The 20,546-nt window shown below is 55.2% G+C and overlaps 1 protein-coding gene across 2 annotated transcripts in view; it reads right to left on the bottom strand.

The window, feature by feature from the left end:
- Positions 1-3,322: 3,322 nt before the first annotated feature.
- The window catches only part of SHF (Src homology 2 domain containing F), a 73,312-nt gene continuing 56,088 nt past the window's right edge, over positions 3,323-20,546 (bottom strand). For both annotated transcript variants that reach the window (XM_075132952.1, XM_048866773.2), the window contains one exon: positions 3,323-4,417. In XM_075132952.1, coding sequence (XP_074989053.1) covers positions 4,231-4,417 — 187 coding nt within the window. In that variant the 3' untranslated portion in view covers positions 3,323-4,230. The remainder of the gene's footprint in view (positions 4,418-20,546) is intronic.

The following is a 20,546-nucleotide window of genomic DNA, read 5'->3' as shown; positions in this document are numbered from 1 at the left end:
ACCAGAGCAGGACTCTGTGCACAGGACATGGAGCAGAACTCCGCCATGCAGGGCGCCTGCCATGGACACTTGCCCTGCTCACACATTACAGCCCGTTCGCAGGCAGAACACCAGCAGCTGCCCCGCCCCATGTCCCTAATGGATTTCTGAGCACAGATGAGGTTGGCTGCTTCCTCACGTAGCTGTTGCTATGCTGCTATGAGTATTCACTAATGCCCGCACAGCTCCACAACGCATGGTCGCGGGTGGGGGCTCATGAACATTGCCTGGGATTCTCTGCCATTTTCTTTCCTAGATACCAAGGCCAGAAAGCCCAGTGTGATCATCTAGGCTGTGCCCAGCACAAGCCAGAGACTCTCCCCAGAGATTCCTACATCCCCCCAAGTGCTAAAAAGAGGCCCAGTCTTCACTGAGCACCCCCACGTGATGGAGACTCCCAGTGTCCCTAGAGGAGCTGCTCCAGTGTTTAATTCTCCTCCCTGTTCAACATTTGGGCCTTGTTTCCCGTTCAAGTCCATCCAGCTTCACCTCCCAGCCGCTGGCCCTCACTCTGTCTCTGGCCATGAGATTAAAGAGCCCTCAGCTGCTAGAAAGCTTCCCTATGTGGGTACATGCCTCTGCTGAGCTAACCCACTGGCGCTTCATTATTCCCTCCTATCCAATCTGGTTTCCCACCACCTCTCAGTCCCATGGCTCCCTCAGCAATTTGTCCCAGTGCTCTTTGAAGTGCCACATGGAGCTGCATGGAGGTTGGCATCAAAATGTTCTCTCCTTGGGAAATGGTGATTCGTCAAAACCAACTTTCTGTTTCAACCAAACTTTCTCAGGGCCGGGGTGGAATTTGTGGGCAAAACCAGAGAGATGCACCCCAGATGAGCCAACAGCTCTGCCTGACTTGGAGTAAGGCCTTCAACCTGGGGCTCCCATGTCCCAGGCAAGTACTGGGCTGCAGAATCATTTGCTTGCTGCCTTTTGCTTGTGGCCAATGACTATAGAGTGATTTACACAGGAAACAGCTTCAACAAGAAAGATTTGGCTCTATAGCCTGGGGGTGCATGCACTCACATGGGATATGGAAGATGCAGGTTTAAATCGCTCCTCTGCCTGATTCAGGGGTGTTCACGGGGCTAGTGGCCATGCTGTGGTTTTTGTTTTTTTGTTTTTTGTTTGCTGTGACAAATTCTGAAAGGGCTGCTTCATTCTGATGCAGAACAAAACCTCAATGTGTTTTGTGAAGCAGCGGTCTTATTTTCCAAGCAGCCTGCCCCAATACTGATCTCCCTAACCCCTTGGTTGGAGGCCACAACACCTCCCTGCTGTTGTTCAGCATTCCCTTGTTAGCGCAGCCAGCTTTCCCGGCAGTGGGAGCTCATGTTCAGCTGTTTGCAACAATGGCTCTTTTCCATTGTCCCTGGTGACTGGGCTACAGGCCCCCATTCTGCAGGGATGGCTGGTGTTCCTAGATGGATGACCTGGCATTTGGCCCTATTGAGACACATTTGCGTCCCGCTTGCTGGGCTCAGTAGAACTGGCCAGCTGTTGCTGTTATTTATCACCTCAGCATCAGCTGCGCCCTTTGCCAGCAATGAGTTGGTGTTTCCTTCCAGACCATCGATGAAGATATTGAATAGCACTGGGCTGAGAACACATCCGTGGGAGGCACCACCAGAAACATCCTGGCTGACGATTCCCCATTGGCCACGTTTGGGGATCTCTCAGCTGGCTTTTATTCCATGGGCTACAATGTTTGGAGTCAGCTGCTTCAGCAGGCAGTCGTGCATGCTCCGTCCCACAAACTTTAGTTGCTCCTGGACAGTAAGTGAAGAAGGACGCAGGCCCTGTGGCAGGCCTGGTGATGACGGACCAGCTGTCCCTGTGGGCTCATGGTAGTGGATGTGGGTGTGCCCCTGGCCACACGGTCTCTGTCTGGTCCTTGCACAGCAGTTAGATGAATGCTTGTGTTCAGAAACAATCATCGGCTTTACTGCTTGCTGTACCAGTGATGAGCAAGCTGCCCATCTTGACTGTGTATCTATCGGAGCATGGTCCATCAGCCAGACAGTTTCATTGCCGTTCATCAGCTTCCTACGCAGGGAGCACTAGCTGAGCGGGGCGGTGAGGAAGAGCCTGGAGAGCACTGTGAGGGCTAACTCGTTGCCCTGTGGGGGGTGGCTGCAGGATGGGGGTGGGGTGGGCAGAGAACCCCCTGACCCAGCACAGGGCTCTGGCAGGGCAGGGGTCAGTACCAGACAGCCCCTCCTGGAACCCTGCACTGCCCGTGACTTTGCATGCAGAGTCAAGCTTGCAGTGGCGAGGAGACTGGCAGCAGTGCAACAGCCAGGAGACCCCTGATGTGCCCAGCCCTGGGATCTGCCAGCCCAGGAATGCCCTGCCCAGGAGACAGGCCAGAAACCCCCTTGCATCTCCCAGACCCAGAGACTGAGTGGGTTCCCTTCGGAGTTCACCCCCAACTGTCCCTAGCCTCCCAGTGCACCCCCATTTGTGCCATCTTGACCCTGGCTGGACATGGGGTGGGAAGCCCATCTTGAGGGGTGTCTGGAGGTGCAGTGCTGCAAGGGATGGGGAGTGGGACCCTTGAGCCAGCAGATGCAAGGAGGTCTCAGTTGTTGCAAAGCTTGGGCTCAGCCCCCCAACCTCCAGCCCTGAGAACTCACTGGAGGCTGTCTGTAGAGGTCAGGCTGATGTGGTCAGGTGCTTCCACAGCAGCCAGCAGCTTGGGCCCTGTCTCCCCAGGCCAGGCTGGGCACACACCCAGGGCAAATCCTGCACCAGATGCACATACCTGCAGTTCTGCCCCATGCTTGGGGGTTGCTCCTCAGCATGGACCTGGCTGGAGTCTGGCTCAGCCCAAGGTTGGAGTTAGCTCCTGCTCAATCCCACTGACAGGCTGCAAGGTGTCCAGGCTGCCTCCTGTCCAGAGTTGGGTCTCCTAGCCAACAGCCTGTTGGCTCCTCTCCATCCTCACAACGGGAACAGCTGGAGGAGCTTGGCCATTGGTCCTGGGGAGGAGGACCCTCAACACTACGGGGCTGAGTGTGCACTGACGGTGACCCAGGCCTTTCCACCCTCCAAAGGGAAGGGCTGGCAGCCTCTCTCTTGGCCAGGTGATGCTGCAGGAATAAATCCCCCCCAGCCCCAAACAGGGGGAACAGATGGCCACGCAATGTCAGGGGGAGGGGTAGCAACCTTCTCACAGGTGTCCCCTCCCAGCCCAGCTCCCCGGGAAGCCCCATCATTTGAGACCCCATGAGCTGTAGCTGCATAGGTGCATGCGAGCACCGCGTCTCACAGGGAGGGTGGCTGACAGCTTTGCCTGACTTTATTGGGTGCTGGTACGGCACACTCAGTGTGTACATTTGGCCAAGGAGGGTAGCGGATTGTCCTGGGCCCATGGACCCAGCTCTGCAGTGAGCTGTGCCAATTAGCCACCTGGCCTGTCCCACAGCGCGGTCCTCTTCCAACAACCTCTTCCATGGTGAAACAGTCTCACAGCAGCAGCCTCAATCCGGTTTTCACTGCCCCCTCTAATGCAATGGGGGCCGGGGGCAGGTCAGGAGCAGGCCTAGCACCCCCCATCCCTGATCTTATTCCTGCTGTGGAAAAATGTGTTAGGAATTTTCTGTGATATCGGGGTGTGGGTGTGTGTAGGCATACACAATGGGCACATCCCCTCAGCTTCTTCACACTGCCTATGGGCAGGCCAGCACTGCCAGGGGTCTCGGCACTTCTGGAAAGGGGCCACTTACCTGCCTTAGCAATAAATTATCTCCCAATTCCCCCCTTGGTCCCTGGGACTCCACCAGGCCCCTGTTCTTTTCCCAGCCCTGGCAACGGGAACCATGGGAGCCAGCTGGGCCAGGCCTGCAGGCAGGAGACCAGCGAGGAGGCGGTGGACACAGTGGTAGTCGGACCTGGGTCTTTCCATGGGGGTATGTACACAAGCTGGTCCCAGAGAAGGGGCGCATCCCCTAGGGTTTGGGAAGCGTCCTACTGTGTTGGCAAGAAGCCAGAGTGCAGCTAGTGGTCCGGCCACTCCCAGCGCCGGGCCCAGAGCCAGCTGTACCAGTGAGTCTGTACTTTGGCCAGCTGTCCGGAGCCCTTCCCTGGCTCTGCCCCAGCCAGGACTGATGGTGGGCCTCCCTGGGAGAGCTGCGCACATGCCAGGCCCAGGCTGGGTGCTCCATGGACACCTCCCTGCTGCACAGCAGGCTATAGGGTTCGGATAGCCACTGGGTAGAGCAGGGACATGTGCTCAGCCCCCTTGATGGGCAACTTGTGGCTGGTGTAGTGGTGGATGATCTTGGGCACGCTGTCAAACAGGGGGCTGTTCTGGCCCAGCACGTATTTGTTCTCTTGGGTGCGGGAGAGTTTCATGTGCATGAAACCCTGGCTGCTCCTGTCAGGAGAAAGAGACAAAGCCAGGATTAGAGGGGTGCAGTGCCACCCCCCTGCTCTGCCCAGCGCCGGCGCAGCATGCCCTCCACATAGCTCACTAGTGCCACCAGCCAGCTGGCCCTGCCCTCCAGCATGGGACCGTAGTGCAAGGGGGTGCCGAGCTCCACACACCAGGCTGCTTCAGCCCTGGCCGGCTGCTACACCTGCAGCCCCCACGCAGCACTAAACTAATGCAGAAAACAAACATCCCAGTTATCGGGAGCTCCTGCCTGCTGGCCCCCTGCAGCAGGGTCCTGGGTTCAAGTAAGGGCCACTCCTCATTCGTGCCAGGCCTGCTGAGCAGCTGTCTGAGCAGAGGGTGCCTTAGTGCGCCAATGGCATTAAACAGGACTTTTGGGTTCAGGCACAATCTGCACAGCCTGGCGGCCAGGCAGCCCCAGCAGGTGCTGGGGAGCAGGGCTTTGCCAGGAACACAGGGCTAGCAGCTCTTTGGAAAGCGGCAAATCCCCTTGTCTGGATCCCCGGGGAGGGGGGGGGGAGGAAATCTAAGATCTCCTGGCACCTTCCCACAACCCTCTGCTCCTCCCCCCCCCATTGGTGATTGGATTACAGTAGCTCCCAGAGGCCCCACTGAGGACCAGGCCCTGGGCACTGGCCAGACACCACTCTCTGTTGTGAGAAGGGCTCCGCAGACCCACGGGCAGTTGTATGGCCCAGCGGCAGAACCACTGGGTCCTGATTTGCTGTGGGACAGCTCGCTGACGGGCACACGCTCTCTTAGCATTCAGGGAGCTCTCTGCGAGCTCGTTCACCTGCTGCCCACGACCCGCCCGGTAGGAGTGGGGAGCGCGCAGTCTGTCACTGCCAGCCTCAGACCCGCATGCCAGGAACACCTTGCCCGTTCCAGGGCAGCGGCTTCTTCTCTTTGGGCCTCAGCCTGACCCAGAAAGCAGGTCCCGTCCCGACTCCGCTTCCTGCCTAGGCCTGTGCAAAATCCCATCAGCCTCCCTCAGGAGCAGCGAGGCCCAGCGCCGGCTGAGCCGCATGGGAAGATAATGCCACAGCCGCTGATTCCAAGTGACGGGCTAATGGCCCTGTTGCTATTAATTTGTGTCTCCAAGGAGCGCCACAGCCTGTCTGCAGCATCTGGAATGCACATTACCACAAAATATTGATAGCTTACGAGCAGCCTCGGCAGCTAGGCTGAGCCATCTCCAGCTCTGCGCTGCGGCCAGTCCCCTCCCCCCTGCCGTGCAGCAGCTGCGACTCAAGCGGAGGCCGTGCCCGCGATGGATTGATGGCTGCATTAGTGGAATGGGTTTCAAATCCATTTGCGAGCTCAGGAGCTGAGCCATTCTGGGGTGGGGGCTGTGCTGCTGCAGAGACTGAGCTGAGGCAGGCAGCTCCCAGCGAGGGGAGGCAGGAAGGGCCTGAGGTGAAGCCCAGCTCTGTACCATGTGCTGGGCCAGCTGGGGCTGCACCAGTCCTGCAGGAAACACTAATGCCCAGCCTCTACTCTGCCCGCTTGTGGATCATTACAGTGCTCCAGGCACTGATTGCCTGTCCACATTCGCAGTGCCTCCAGCTGATGCTAGCTGCTCTCTGCCCAGCCCCAGTCAGCCTGGGGGCTGCTCTGAGCTGTGCCAGCTAGGCATGGCCCCGAGGGACTGCGTGCCAGCTGGGGACTGCCGCAGTCCTTTGTGGGCAGGGGTTGTGAGGAGGGAGGTGGGGAAGCAGAGCCTGCCACCTGGGGACTCACCCATGCTGCAGGGCAGAGCAGAGCCACTCTCCCTAGCCAGGCTCTTAGACCATGCAAAGCACCATGGGAGGTGTCTGGGCACCACTGGGAAACCCAACCCCATGCACTTGGCAAGCCACTCTCCTGCAAACCACTGGTGCTGCGGCAGGGCAGGGCAGTGGGAGTGTAGCAGCAAGAGCCTCGTGTGAACACACTGAGCATGCCCAGCAGCAGCCCAGCAGTGCGGTGGAAGGTGCTAAGTCCCAGCCCCTGCCCGCCAGCAGGAGATGCTCGGTTTGCAAAGGGGTATTTTGCCACTCTCCTGCAGGTCAGAACAGCTGCAGCTTCCAACCAATGCTGCTCGGAGCCAAGCCTGGACAACATCAGCCTGAAAGGCAAGTATGGGAATTTTACCCACGACAGAGCCCAAAGCACAGCCATAACTGCAGAATCGCTGGTGCTCCCTCCAGGAGCCGGCAGCAGCAATCCCTGCCCTAATAGCTCCTCGCAGCCAGGATCCACCCTGACCAGGAAACTGACCCCGGAGCAGAATAGTGACTTGTGCCAGGTCACATGGTGGCAAAGGGCAGGCTCTTGGCCGCCCATCCTCCCTCCAGAATGGACCTTCCTCTTCCTTGGGAGGCTCCCAGAGGCAGACAATAAAACCCACTTGTAGAATCATAGAATATCAGGGTTCGAAGGGACCCCAGAAGGTCATCTAGTCCAACCCCCTGCTTGAAGCAGGACCAATTCCCAGTTAAATCATCCCAGCCAGGGCTTTGTCAAGCCTGACCTTAAAAACCTCTAAGGAAGGAGATTCTACCACCTCCCTAGGTAACGCATTCCAGTGTTTCACCACCCTCTTAGTGAAAAAGTTTTTCCTAATATCCAATCTAAACCTCCCCCACTGCAACTTGAGACCATTACTCCTCGTTCTGTCATCTGCTACCATTGAGAACAGTCTAGAGCCATCCTCTTTGGAACCCCCTTTCAGGTAGTTGAAAGCAGCTATCAAATCCCCCCTCATTCTTCTCTTCTGCAGGCTAAACAATCCCAGCTCCCTCAGCGTCTCCTCATAAGTCATGTGTTCCAGACCCCTAATCATTTTTGTTGCCCTTCGCTGGACTCTCTCCAATTTATCCACATCCTTCTTGTAGTGTGGGGCCCAGAACTGGACACAGTACTCCAGATGAGGCCTCACCAATGTCGAATAGAGGGGAACGATCACGTCCCTCGATCTGCTCGCTATGCCCCTACTTATACATCCCAAAATGCCATTGGCCTTCTTGGCAACAAGGGCACACTGCTGACTCATATCCAGCTTCTCGTCCACTGTCACCCCTAGGTCCTTTTCTGCAGAACTGCTGCCTAGCCATTTGGTCCCTAGTCTGTAGCTGTGCATTGGGTTCTTCCATCCTAAGTGCAGGACCCTGCACTTATCCTTATTGAACCTCATCAGATTTCTTTTGGCCCAATCCTCCAATTTGTCTAGGTCCTTCTGTATCCTATCCCTCCCCTCCAGCGTATCTACCACTCCTCCCAGTTTAGTATCATCCGCAAATTTGCTGAGAGTGCAATCCACACCATCCTCCAGATCATTTATGAAGATATTGAAGAAAACCGGCCCCAGGACCGACCCTTGGGGCACTCCACTTGATACCGGCTGCCAACTAGACATGGAGCCATTGATCACTACCCGTTGAGCCTGACAATCTAGCCAGCTTTCTACCCACCTTATAGTGCATTCATCCAGCCCATACTTCCTTAACTTGCTGACAAGAATACTGTGGGAGACCGTGTCAAAAGCTTTGCTAAAGGTGAAATGGTTCCCATCACAGCAGCCCAACTCCAGCCCGGGTGTGTGGGAGACACTCCTACTAACACCTACGGCAGCTGGAACCGATTCCTAGATGTTAAGGCCAGAAGCGACCATTGTGACCAACCAGAGACTGTCCCCAGCGAGCCCTGCATCCAGCCCAGAATGCCTGGCTCAGCAAAGACATTACCCCAACCACCGTCCGCTCATGCCTGGATCCCTGCTGGCAAACGTGGCACAGAGGGTCCCCAGGACATGGGCAGGCAGCACCAATGCCTACCTCTGGCACGGGGTGGGGGGGGAGGGAAAGAGAGAGAGAGAGAGAGATAGAGTGTGTGAGAGAGAGAGAGAGAATATGGGCTCCTGCTAACCACAAGGTTTATTCCAAATGGCTCATACAAACTGCTTGCTTAATTCCTGATGGAGGAGAGAGGGGAATGGAAGGCAATGGATTAGCCCTGCAGGCAGCCATCCCACGCAATGACTACCAGATACCTCCGTGGGGACTGACAAAGGGAGCAAAGAGCAGGGCTCAGGCACTGGCTGCTGAGCAGGGGGAGCATTCCTGGTGATCCCTTGCATGGGGGCACATGGAGGAATGCCCCGGGGTCAGGACTAGAGACCATTTAATTGGTCACAAGAGCAACTTCCCATCTCTCCCACTGCCAGAAGACCCTCACCAGCCCCGCTGTCCCTAGCCAGGCTCTGCAGAGACTCACTGCCCAGGTAGGGGCCCGCTCAGCTAGCCTGCCACTGACCCCAGAGCCAGAGGGGAGAAGGAAATCCAAGCACTGAATGCCCCGGGGCTCCAGGCAAGAGTCAGGCCAGAGGAGAGGAGTGGTGCACCTGGAAAGCAGGTGGCCAGAGTCCATGGCCTTGATCCTGGACAGCGCTGAGCACCGGGGTCTCTATACAGCCATAGGCACTCCAGGCAGGAGGAAAGGGATTTCACTGGGCAGGCAGGGAGCCACAGCCAGATGTTGAAGGGTAACACATTCAGGGCACACACTGGAGACTGCTTCTGATACTCAGGGCACCGAGCTAGAGGAAGAGGCACCCAGCCCTGCAGCGACGGGCCTGTGTTGACCGGATGACATGGGCATTCAGGTAGACATCCCCAACGAGGCCTGCTGGGAGGAACTAGAGGGGGCCCCAGGTGGCTCAGACTCAGCAATTCCAAGGCCAGCAAGCACCATTGTGACCACCTTATCCGAGCCCTGCCCAATACAGGCCACAGGGCCTGCCCCAAATCCATTCTTGGAGCAGATCTGGGCCCTTCTCTAGGGCATGCCACAGCCCTGCTGCTGCCAATCACGCTGACTCACCAAAGCAAGCAGATCAGAACGACACCAGAGTCCCCCTGGTATGTGGGCACACTGTGGCCAGCTCTGATGCTCCAAGCAGCCGAGCAGGGAGGGAGTGACCTGGAGTTCAACTCCTCTGGGGAGCTCCTTCCCCTGCCTGCCCCGCAACAGCCAGAACAGAACGATGCAGCTTGGCAGGGTGGCTTTATTCTGCTCCCCAGCCTGCATGATGTCACCATCCCCCAGCATTGGATGGGGCTGGGCAGGCCTGCAGCCTTCCTGACGCTAACCAGCTCCGCTCCCACCCCAATTCACTCCCTGCTCGCAGGACCACGCGGGGCCTGGAGGAGCAGCGGGGAGTGAATTGGGGTGGTGTGCTGCCCCATGCAAACATCGGAGGTAGCCCCCGCACCCTTTGATTGGCTTCAGGCTCAGGAGGCCACAATTGGCGGGTCTTTCGGGGCTGCCTGTGCTCGGTGCCATTTGCTCACACTCGGACCCTGTATCTAGGGCCTTCCTTACCCATACACAAACTACGCAGCTGCGTAGAGCACCAAATGGCCCCAAATTTCCTGGTGCCCTATGCAGCTGTTGTGACGATGTGACTCAGCAGGGAGGGGGAGTGTTGACCTGGGAATGTGCCCTGGGGATGGGAGACCTGAGAGCATGTCACCTGAGCCAGGAGGGGGAGGGGGAGGTAACACCTCTGCCCAGGAATGTGGATGGAGACTGCAGCAGGGAACCTGCTGGGTGGGTTTAGTTTTCAGTTTGGGGCTGGGGAGAGGAACACAGGGAACCCCAGGGCTGGGGTCTAAGCTCCCTGCTCCCCCAGAAGGACGTGATTGAGGGGTCCTGGTTGTACCCACAAGCTCTGTTGTGGACTGTGTTCCTGTTGTCCAATAAACCTTCTGTTTTACTGGCTGGCTGAGAGTCTCAGTGGATCCCAGGAAGAGGGGTGCAGGGCCTGGACTCCCCCACACTCCGCGACAACTGGTGGCAGCGGTGGGATCTACTGCACCCCGTGAATGGCGCTTCCTGCAGTAAGTGACTGGGGAACAGTAAAACGAAGGGGAATTGACGGGGACCAGGCGTGCTGAAGATTCAGAGAGAGACGGTTTCGGGGGGCGGCTAACCCCTGGGAATGTGTGACCAGAGAGAAAGACTTTTGCAGTAACAGGATCCCCCGGGGGATTGCAGCGAGCGGTCCCAGGGGCGGAGGAGTCTGCAGCTCGACCCTGGCAAAGAGGTGGTGACCTCAAGAAGGACTGGCACACTAAGGGCTTTTCCTGGAAACCGTGGGAAGCTGCCCGGCCTGCGAGTGGCCAGCAGGGAGATGGACGCTAAACGCCTTAAGAGTGACCTGGTGGAGCTGTGCAGGCAGAGGGGGCTGCGCATTGGGAGGTCCACCAAGGAACAACTGATTGCCCAGTTGGAGGAGAGGGATCGCTTGGATGACCCGATCCCTGTCCCTGAGGGGAGCCGCCTGGCAGACGCAGCGTGGGCCCTGGGGCCTGACCGGGCTGGGAGGGGTCAGACTGCTGCCGAGGACATCCCGAGACCCTTCCTACCTATGCCTGGGGGAGGGGTTGGGGGAAGCCCAGCGAATACCGAGGGCACCCTGACCCCAGCACCCAGCAGGGGATCCTCCCGGCGGAGCTCCCCATCCCTGGAGCAGAGGCGGCTGGAATGGGAGAGGGAGATGAAAATGAGGGAGCTGGAGGATCATGAAAAACAACGTCAACATGAGGAGAAACAACGTCAACATGAGCAGGAGGAGAAGGAGAAACAACGTCAACATGAGCAGGAGGAGAAGGAGAGGGAGCGTCAGGAGAAGGAGAGGGAACGTCAGGAGAAGGAGAAACAAAGACAGCATGAACTGGAGCTGGCCAGGCTGAGGAGCAGTGGGGCCCCGGCTGTGGTGAGTGAGGGGGGACCCAAGACTGCAAGGAACTTTGATAAGTGCTTCCTGGCCCAGCGGAAGGAGGGGGAGGACATAGATAGCTTCCTGACGGCCTTTGAGAATGCCTGTGAGCTGCACAGGGTTGACCCTGCAGACAGGCTCCAGTTTCTCACCCCCTTACTGGATCCCAAAGCCGTGGAGGTGTACAGCCGGATGACAGGGCCGGAGGCAGGGGACTATGAACTGTTCAAACAGGCCCTGCTCCGTGAGTTTGGGCTGACCCCCGAGATGTACCGGAGAAGGTTCCGGAGTCAGCGTAAAACGCCTGAGGTCACCTACCTACAACTGGCCAACCGGATGCAGGGGTATGCCCGCAAGTGGACAGCTGGGGCCCGAGCTAAAGAGGACCTGCTTGACCTAATTGTACTGGAGCAACTGTATGAACAGTGCCCTTCCGACCTGAGGCTGTGGTTGGTGGACAAAAAGCTCGAGAACCCCCAGCACGCAGGGCAGCTGGCCGACGAGTTTGTGAACAGTCGGTCAGGGGGTAGCCGGGAGGAGTCCCAAAAGAACAGGCCCCCCCCGATGCAGAGAGAGAGTCACCAGGGGGCCTCCCAGCGGGGAAATAGGGAGAACCCCCTCCCAAGGGGAACGCCTGGCGTCGGGCCCCTCCGACCCGCTCGAGGGGACCAACGTGACCTGAGCTGCTATCACTGTGGCCAGAGAGGCCACATACGGTCCCAGTGCCCTGGGCTCAGGGACAAACTGAGCAGACCCAACCTACCCAGGGTTAACTGGGTAGGGACCCAGCTGGACGAGGGGCAGACGACCCAGGAAAGGGGGCCTACCAGTTTACCACCTGCTCAGGAGGGAAGAGTACCCCAGGCCAGCTCCACCAGAGGGCTGGAGGCTCTGGACTCAGGGTGCTCAGTTTACAGGGTGGGCGCGGGGCTGTCCCTCCGGAGAGAGTGCCTTGTTCCCCTGGAGGTGGATGGGAGGAAGGTCAATGGATACTGGGATACGGGCGCGGAGGTGACGCTGGCCCGGCCCGAGGTGGTGGCCCCAGATCGGGTGGTGCCCAACACCTACCTGACCCTGACAGGGGTGGGCGGGACCCCATTTAAGGTGCCCGTGGCAAGGGTACACCTGAAATGGGGGGCCAAGGAGGGCCCCAAGGATGTGGGGGTACACCACCATTTGCCCACTGAAGTTTTGATGGGGGGAGACCTAGAGGACTGGCCAAGCAAGCCCCAGACCGCCCTGGTTGTGACCCGTAGCCAGAGCCGGCGAGGGCCACTGCTCCCTGACCTCGGGGAGGGTACCGCACCGGAGGCGCAGGACCCTACCCTGGTGGGAAGGGAGGGCCGAGGGGCACGGCTCAGAGAGGCTGAGGCCTCAGACCTGGCCACTGAGGGGGAACCGGTCCCCATCCCTTCCCCAGCCGCTGAGTTCCAGGCCGAGTTGAGGAAAGATCCCTCCTTGCGGAAGCTCAGGGACCTGGCCGACCTCGGTGTGGTACGGACCATGAGGAGAGGCTGCCAGGAGAGGTTCCTGTGGGAGAAAGGGTTCCTATACCGAGAATGGGCTCCCACAAGGGAAGTAGAGTCCTGTGGGATCAGGAGGCAGCTGGTGGTCCCCCAGAAGTATCGCCGCAAGCTCCTGTACCTGGCCCATGACATCCCCCTCGCAGGGCACCAGGGAATCCGGCGCACCCGGCAGAGGTTGCTACAGAACTTTTACTGGCCCGGGGTCTTTACCACGGTCCGGCAGTATTGCCGATCCTGTGACCCCTGTCAGAGGGTGGGGAAGGCCCGGGACAAGGGGAAAGTGGCTTTGAGACCTTTGCCCATCATAGAGGAGCCTTTCCAGAAGGTGGCCATGGACATTGTGGGGCCTCTCAGCAAGACGACCCGGTCGGGGAAGAAATACATTCTGGTGGTGGTAGATTTTGCCACCCGCTACCCCGAGGCAGTGCCCTTAGCTTCCATTGAAGCAGACACCGTGGCCGATGCGCTCCTGACCATTTTCAGCCGAGTGGGGTTCCCCAAGGAAGTCTTGACAGACCAAGGCTCCAACTTCATGTCGGCCCTGCTCCAGTGCTTGTGGGAGAAATGTGGGGTCCGGCACGACTGGGCCTCAGCTTATCACCCCCAGTCCAACGGGCTGGTGGAGAGGTTTAACGGGACGCTAAAGATGATGCTGAAAACCTTTATGAACCAGCACCCGCAGGATTGGGACAAGTACTTACCTCACCTGCTGTTCGCGTACAGGGAGGTGCCACAGGAGTCTACCGGATTTTCGCCTTTCGAACTGTTATATGGAAGGAGGGTGAGGGGCCCCCTGGACCTGATGAGAGACGAGTGGGAGGGGAAGGCCACTCCCGATGGAGAGTCAGTGGTGGAGTATGTCCTGATCTTCCGAGAGAGACTTGCTGAACTCATGGGCCTGGCCAGGGAGAATCTGGCCAGAGCCCAGAAGAAGCAGAAGGTCTGGTATGACCGCACGGCAAGGGCCCGTGCCTACGCCACCGGGGATCCGGTGATGGTTCTCATCCCAGTGAGAAAGAACAAACTACAGGCCGCCTGGGAGGGCCCTTTCAAGGTCGTCAAGCAGCTCAATGAGGTAAACTATGTGGTGGAGCTGTCGAACCGGGCGCACCACCACCGGGTGTACCATGTGAATATGATGAAGCCATATTATGCCAGGGGGAATGTGGTGTTGGCCGTGTGTGGACAGTGGGACGAGCAGGGAGATGACCCTTTAGTAGATCTATTCCCTGGGACCAGAGCTGGTTCCCCCCTGGAAACAATCCCCCTCTCGGATCAGCTAACCCCTGCCCAGCAAGCTGAGGTCAGGGAGGTGCTGCATCCATACTGACAGCTGTTTTCCAACCAGCCTGGACGCACTAATCTGACTGTCCACCGGGTGCAGACAGGGTCGCACCCGCCGATAAGATGCTCCCCCTTCCGAGTCACAGGGAAAACTGCTCAGGACCTGGAAAGAGAGGTCCGGGACATGCTGGCTTTGGGGGTGATCCAGCCATCTGCCAGCCCTTGGGCCTCGCCGGTGGTGCTGGTCCCCAAAAAGGACGGGTCGGTCCGGTTCTGCGTGGACTATCGGAAGCTCAATGCCATCACTGTATCTGATGCCTACCCCATGCCCAGGCCGGACGAGCTCCTAGACAAGCTGGGAGGAGCTCGGTACCTTACCACCATGGACCTTACAAAGGGCTACTGGCAAGTGCCGCTGGATGCAGATGCCCGACTGAAATCGGCCTTTATCACCCCTCTGGGGCTCTATGAGTTCCTGACCCTGCCTTTCGGCCTCAAGGGAGCGCCGGCCACCTTCCAGCGCCTGGTGGACCAGCTCCTGAGGGGGATGGAGAGTTTTGCCGTGGCGTATATTGATGACATCTGTGTCTTTAGCCAGACCTGGGAGGACCACGTGTCCCAGGTTAGACAAGTGCTGGACCGACTCCAGGGGGCTGGGCTGACTGTAAAAGCGGAGAAGTGCAAGGTGGGATGGCAGGATACTACCGAAGATTTGTGCCCCACTTTAGCGCCATAGCCACCCCCATCACTGAGCTATGCAAGAAGGGGAAGCCAGACAAGGTGGTCTGGACCGAGCAGTGCCAGGTGGCTTTCCGGGCGCTGAAGGAGGCTCTGGTCAGTGGCCCAGTTCTGGCGAACCCGGACTTTGACAAGGCCTTTGTGGTGTTCACCGACGCCTCCGACACGGGACTGGGGGCGGTGTTAATGCAGGAGGATGAAAAGGGGGAGAGACACCCCATTGTGTACCTGAGCAAGAAGTTGCTACCCCGGGAGCAACACTACGCGGCCATCGAGAAGGAGTGCCTGGCCATGGTGTGGGCCCTCAAGAAACTAGAGCCCTATCTCTTCGGGCGGCACTTCACCGTGTACACCGACCACTCTCCCCTGACCTGGCTGCACCAGATGAAAGGAGCCAACGCCAAACTCCTGAGATGGAGCCTGCTCCTGCAGGATTACGACATGGACGTGGTCCACGTGAAGGGAAGTGCCAACCTGATAGCGGATGCGCTGTCCCGGAGAGGGGGCCCCGAACTTCCCCAGGTCACTGGTCACAGTGACCCCGCTCAGTTCAGTCTCGAAGGGGGGAGAGATGTGACGATGTGACTCAGCAGGGAGGGGGGAGTGTTGACCTGGGAATGTGCCCTGGGGATGGGAGACCTGAGAGCATGTCACCTGAGCCAGGAGGGGGAGGGGGAGGTAACACCTCTGCCCAGGAATGTGGATGGAGACTGCAGCAGGGAACCTGCTGGGTGGGTTTAGTTTTCAGTTTGGGGCTGGGGAGAGGAACACAGGGAACCCCAGGGCTGGGGTCTAAGCTCCCTGCTCCCCCAGAAGGACGTGATTGAGGGGTCCTGGTTGTACCCACAAGCTCTGTTGTGGACTGTGTTCCTGTTGTCCAATAAACCTTCTGTTTTACTGGCTGGCTGAGAGTCTCAGTGGATCCCAGGAAGAGGGGTGCAGGGCCTGGACTCCCCCACACTCCGCGACAGCTGTGTACTGCTCCAGCAGCCAGCGCCATCACCCAGCTGGCTGAGCAGGCCAGGAAAGCTGCCCCTGCCCCTGCTCTGCCCCCGCACCGCCTCTTCCCATCCCTGCTCTGCCCCAGCCCTGCCCCGCTCCACCCCTTCCCCTAAGCTACATCCCGGGGGCCTGCAGCAGGGGTTGGGCACGTCCTGCAGTCACTGAAGTGGAGTGGAGTGCAACCCAGCTCCAGCATGCTCCGCTCCGCTGGCTCCCAGTCGCAGCCGGTGAGTCGGGGGGGAGGGGGTGGTTCCCCCCTGCCCCCCAAGTCCCAAGGCTGGGAGCCAGGGGAGCAGAGTGGGCTGCGGCCGGGTCACTCCACTTCCCACCGCCTCATGAGCGTGGGGTCGGGCCCGCCCTGCAATCACCGGGCAGCAGGAAGTGGAGTGACCCGGCACCATCCCGCTCTGCTCTGCCGGCTCGTGCTGGGGGGTGGTTTCCCCCCTGCCCCCCAAGCCTGCTCCTGCCCCGCACAGACCTAGGGTGCAGCCCCCTTCTCCCCTGTGGAGGCCTGGGGCCAGCCCCCTCCCTGGTGCTGCGTAGGGCACTAAAATGTCTAGGGATGGCCCAGCCCGTATCCCTCATTCAGCAGGAGCTGGGAGTTTCCCCTGACTTGGGGCACTGAGGCAGTATGAGAAGCAGGCAATCTTGCAGGAGCTGGCAGCACTAGCCCTGCAGCGTATTGCCAATGGCACAGTGCATGGGGCCCAATAGACACTGCATGCGGAGTCCCTCGCCTCACACACGAGGCCCCCTAGCTCTGTCATGCTCCCATCACCACACTGGCCCCACCTGCCCTACGAGTACAGTCATAGATCTAAGGCTAAAAGAAACCATTGTGATCATCTAGTCTGACCTGTACAACACAGGCCAGAGACCAGTCCCAAAATAATTCCTAGAGCAGAGCTTTGAGAACAGCCAGTCTTGATTGAAAAATTGCCCATGATGGAGAATCCACCACAACCCTCAGTAAGTTGTTCCAGTGGTTAATGACTCTCACTGTTAAAAAATTACGCCTTATTTCCAGTCTGAATTTGTCTAACCAACTTCCAGCCATTGGATGATGTTAGATCTTTCTCTGCTAGATCGGACTACCATTATTAAATATTTGTTTTCCATGTAAGTAGTTATAGACTGTAATCAAGCCACCCCTTAATCTTCTCTTTGTTAAACTAAAGAGATTAAGATCCTTGTATCTACAGAAGGCAGGTTTTCTAATCCTTTAATTATTCTCATGTTTCTTCTCTGAACCCTTCTTCAATTTATCAACATCCTTCTTGAATTGTGGGCATCAGAATGCACGCAGGATGCCATCAGTGGTCACACCAGTGCCAAATACAGAGGTAAAATAGCTTCTCAACTCTTACTCAAGATTCCCAGTTTTGCACATCCCAGGATTGCATCGGATCTTTTGGCCACAGCGCCACGCTGGGAGCTCATGTCCTGCTGATTATCCACCACACCCCCAGATCTTTTTCAGAGTCACTGCTTCCCAGAATAGAATCCTCCACCCTGTAAGGATGGCCTGCATTCTTTGTTCCTAGATGTATCCTTTTACATTTAGCTGTATTAAAACACATCATTTGTTGATACCTGGTTTAACAAGCAATGTAGATCGCTCTGTATCAGTGACCTGTCCTCTTCATTATTTACCACTCCCCCAATTTTTGTCCCATCTGCAAACTTTATCAGTGAGGATTTTGTGTGTTCTTCCAGGTCATTGATAACTATGTTAAACAGCATAGGGCCAAGAACTGATCCCTGTAGGACCCCACTGGAAACACATCTGCTCGATAATTTCCCGTTTACAGTTACATTTTGAGATCTATCAGTTAGCCAGTTTTTAATCCATTTAATGTGTCCTATTAATTTTATATCATTCTAGATTTTAAATCAAAATGTTATGCAGCCACAAGTCATACGTCCCATAGAAATCTAAATATATTATGTCAACTTTAATATCTTTATCAACCAAACTTGTAATCTCATCAAAAAGAGACATCAAGTTAATTTGACAGGATCTATTTTCCATAAACCCATATTGATTTGCATTAATTACATTACCCTTCTTTAGTTCATTATTAATCGAGTCCCGCATCAGTCACATCATTATCTTCTCCAGGATCAATTCAGACTCTCAGACCTGTAATTACCTGGGTCATCCTGTTTACCCTTTTTAATAATTGGCACATCATCAGCTTACTGCCCTATGCTCCAAGATTTATTGCAAATCAACATTAAACGTCCAGCAACCTCCTGAATCAGCTCTTTTCAAACTCTTGGATACACAGTATCTGGACCTGCTGATTTAAAAATGTCTTACTTTAGTAGCTGCTGTTTAACATTCTCCAGAGATACTAGTGGAATGGAAAGAGTGTTCTCACCACCACATTATGAGACTATATCATGTTTTTTCCCCAGATACAGAACAGAAATATTTATTGAACACCTCAGCCTTTTCTGCATTATTATTGATAATTCTAACATTTCCACCTAGTCATGGACTAATATCACTGTCAGGCTATTACAATCAGGAGAGTGGGGTGGGAGGAGGTATTGTTTCATGGTCTCTGTGTATATAATGTCTTCTGCAGTTTCCACAGTATGCATGTGATGAAGTGAGCTGTACCTCACGAAAGCTCATGCTCAAATAAATTGGTTAGTCTCTAAGGTTCCACAAGTACTCGTTTTCTTTTTGCAAATACAGACTAACACGGCTGTTACTCTGAAAATTGTCAGGATTCTTTTTGTTCTGAATATTGTTTTAAAACAACCTCTTTCTTATTGTCCTTAACTCTTCTGGCCACAGATTTTTCCTTGCGTCTCTTGGCTTCCCTTATCAATTTTCTATAATTCCTAACTTCTGATTTATATTCATTACTATCAACTACTCCTTTCTTCCATTTGTTTTTTTTTTTATATAGGCAGCTGTAAAATATTTTTAATTTTTTACAGCTGCCTTCACTTTCCCTCTAAACTGGGTTATTTTTTTAACCAGTTCAGCCTTCTGTCCTCAGTTGTGAGATTGTGGCTTTTGGAGCATCTAGTCAGGTGTTTTTAAATGATTCCCAATTATCAGTCATATTTTTCTGACTAAATTCTTCCTCCCAGCTGATTCGGCTCATAATTGTTTTCAGCTCTGTGAAACTGACCCTATTAAAGCACCAAATATATATATCACTTGTCTGGACTTTATTTGGCTTATCATTATAAACGTGATCAAGTCACGGTCATTTACCCCTAAGCTACCATTAAGTCTCAGTTCTGTGATCAGTTTGTCTTGAATTGTCAAGATGAGGTTTAATACAGAATTCCCCCCTGTTGGCTTTAATACTTTCTGAGTTAAGAAATTATCATCTATAATGTTTAGACATTCCAAGGATGTTTTAGTACTGGGACCATGAAACCTCCAGTATTTGTCACTCAAACTGAAGTCCCCCATGATCAGCAAGTGCTATTCCTACACATTGTAGATAAGTACATAAGGAGCTGGTCCTCTTGTTCTCTAGTGTGATTTGGTGGTCTGTAGCAGACACCAACTAGCATCGCATCTTGTGCTTTATCTGTTAGGACATTGATCCATACGCATTTAAGATAATTTTCTTCCAAGTCATCAGTGACTCGGAAACAGATAATACCATTTTTGACAGAGTGTCCCTTCCCCTCCCCTTTTGCCCACTTGATTCGTCTTGTATAGGTTATAACTGTTGATTTTTAACATTCCAATTGTGTGACTCATCCCACCCGGTCTCAGTAATACCAACTAAACTCAAAGTTATGCTCATAAATGAGCAATTCCAATGTCTCCTGTTTATTTGCTTTTTGGTAGACCGGTCCAGTGCTGCTCTGCTCTCTCTGCTGTCCACCCGGCAGAACTCTCAGTCCCACTGCTTTCCCTGACATGAGGCACAGCAGCCATGGGTCAGGGGAGGCAGGTCGTGGAGCCAGAGCTACTTTGCACGGTGCCACGAGGTTGCGAAACAGGAATTTCCCTACATCCCCCTATGGGGGTGTTTACCCCTCCTGAATTCCCCCCCCCTCAGTTTTGTGAACTAGTTACATGCAGTGTTGCCAATTTAGTGATTGTTTGGAAATCTGAATTGAAATTGAAACATTAATACACACTTTAAAAGCATATACAGTGTATGATAAAATACATGTATCTGAAAAAGTGTAATAGATTTGAAAAGTATGAACATCGACTAGCTTCCTTGTACAGCTGTTTATGACAATGTCAGTGCATTCATTTTGGTGATGTTGGCCAACCTAATAATTTCAAATTATGATTTGTAAGCAAAGTCTAAATGAGCTCTCCCTGACAGCTAGTGATGAGCTGGGGGTTGGGGGGAAAAGGCTTCAGGACCAGATTGTATTTACATTCACACCTAATCTACCTAGGTATCCAGCAAACAGAGCTGTGTTGCCCAAGTGATAGATTTTGGCTGGGGTTGGGTTACAAATCACTTGAATGCGGGGGGGGTGTGGGGGGAAGGTAACGAAATGTTGTTATTCTTATTGTACGAGTAAAGGACAGCAGAACTGTACTTAGCCTGTGCTGATGGAGGGCATCGAGAGAGAGAGAGAGAGAGAGAGAGAGAGGGTGGGGACAGGTGTTTTGCTTGATGGTCTGCCTGAGTCACAAGTACTATTAGACCTGCCCCTCTCCACTGTTTAAAGACAGAGTGGTTAGGCTCCATAGATAGTCTTTGTTTTATTAAGTGATCACTACAGCTGAAATCACTGATGATCAGGTCTAAGTGCTTAGACCTGCTGTGGGACAGTGTTTCTGTGGAAGAGACGG

The sequence above is a fragment of the Caretta caretta genome, chromosome 10 (assembly GCF_965140235.1).
Source record: "Caretta caretta isolate rCarCar2 chromosome 10, rCarCar1.hap1, whole genome shotgun sequence".
In the NCBI taxonomy this organism is placed as follows: Eukaryota; Metazoa; Chordata; order Testudines; family Cheloniidae; genus Caretta; species Caretta caretta.
Note: the sequence above shows the minus strand (reverse complement) of the source record. Positions and strands in the feature narration are given on the sequence as shown.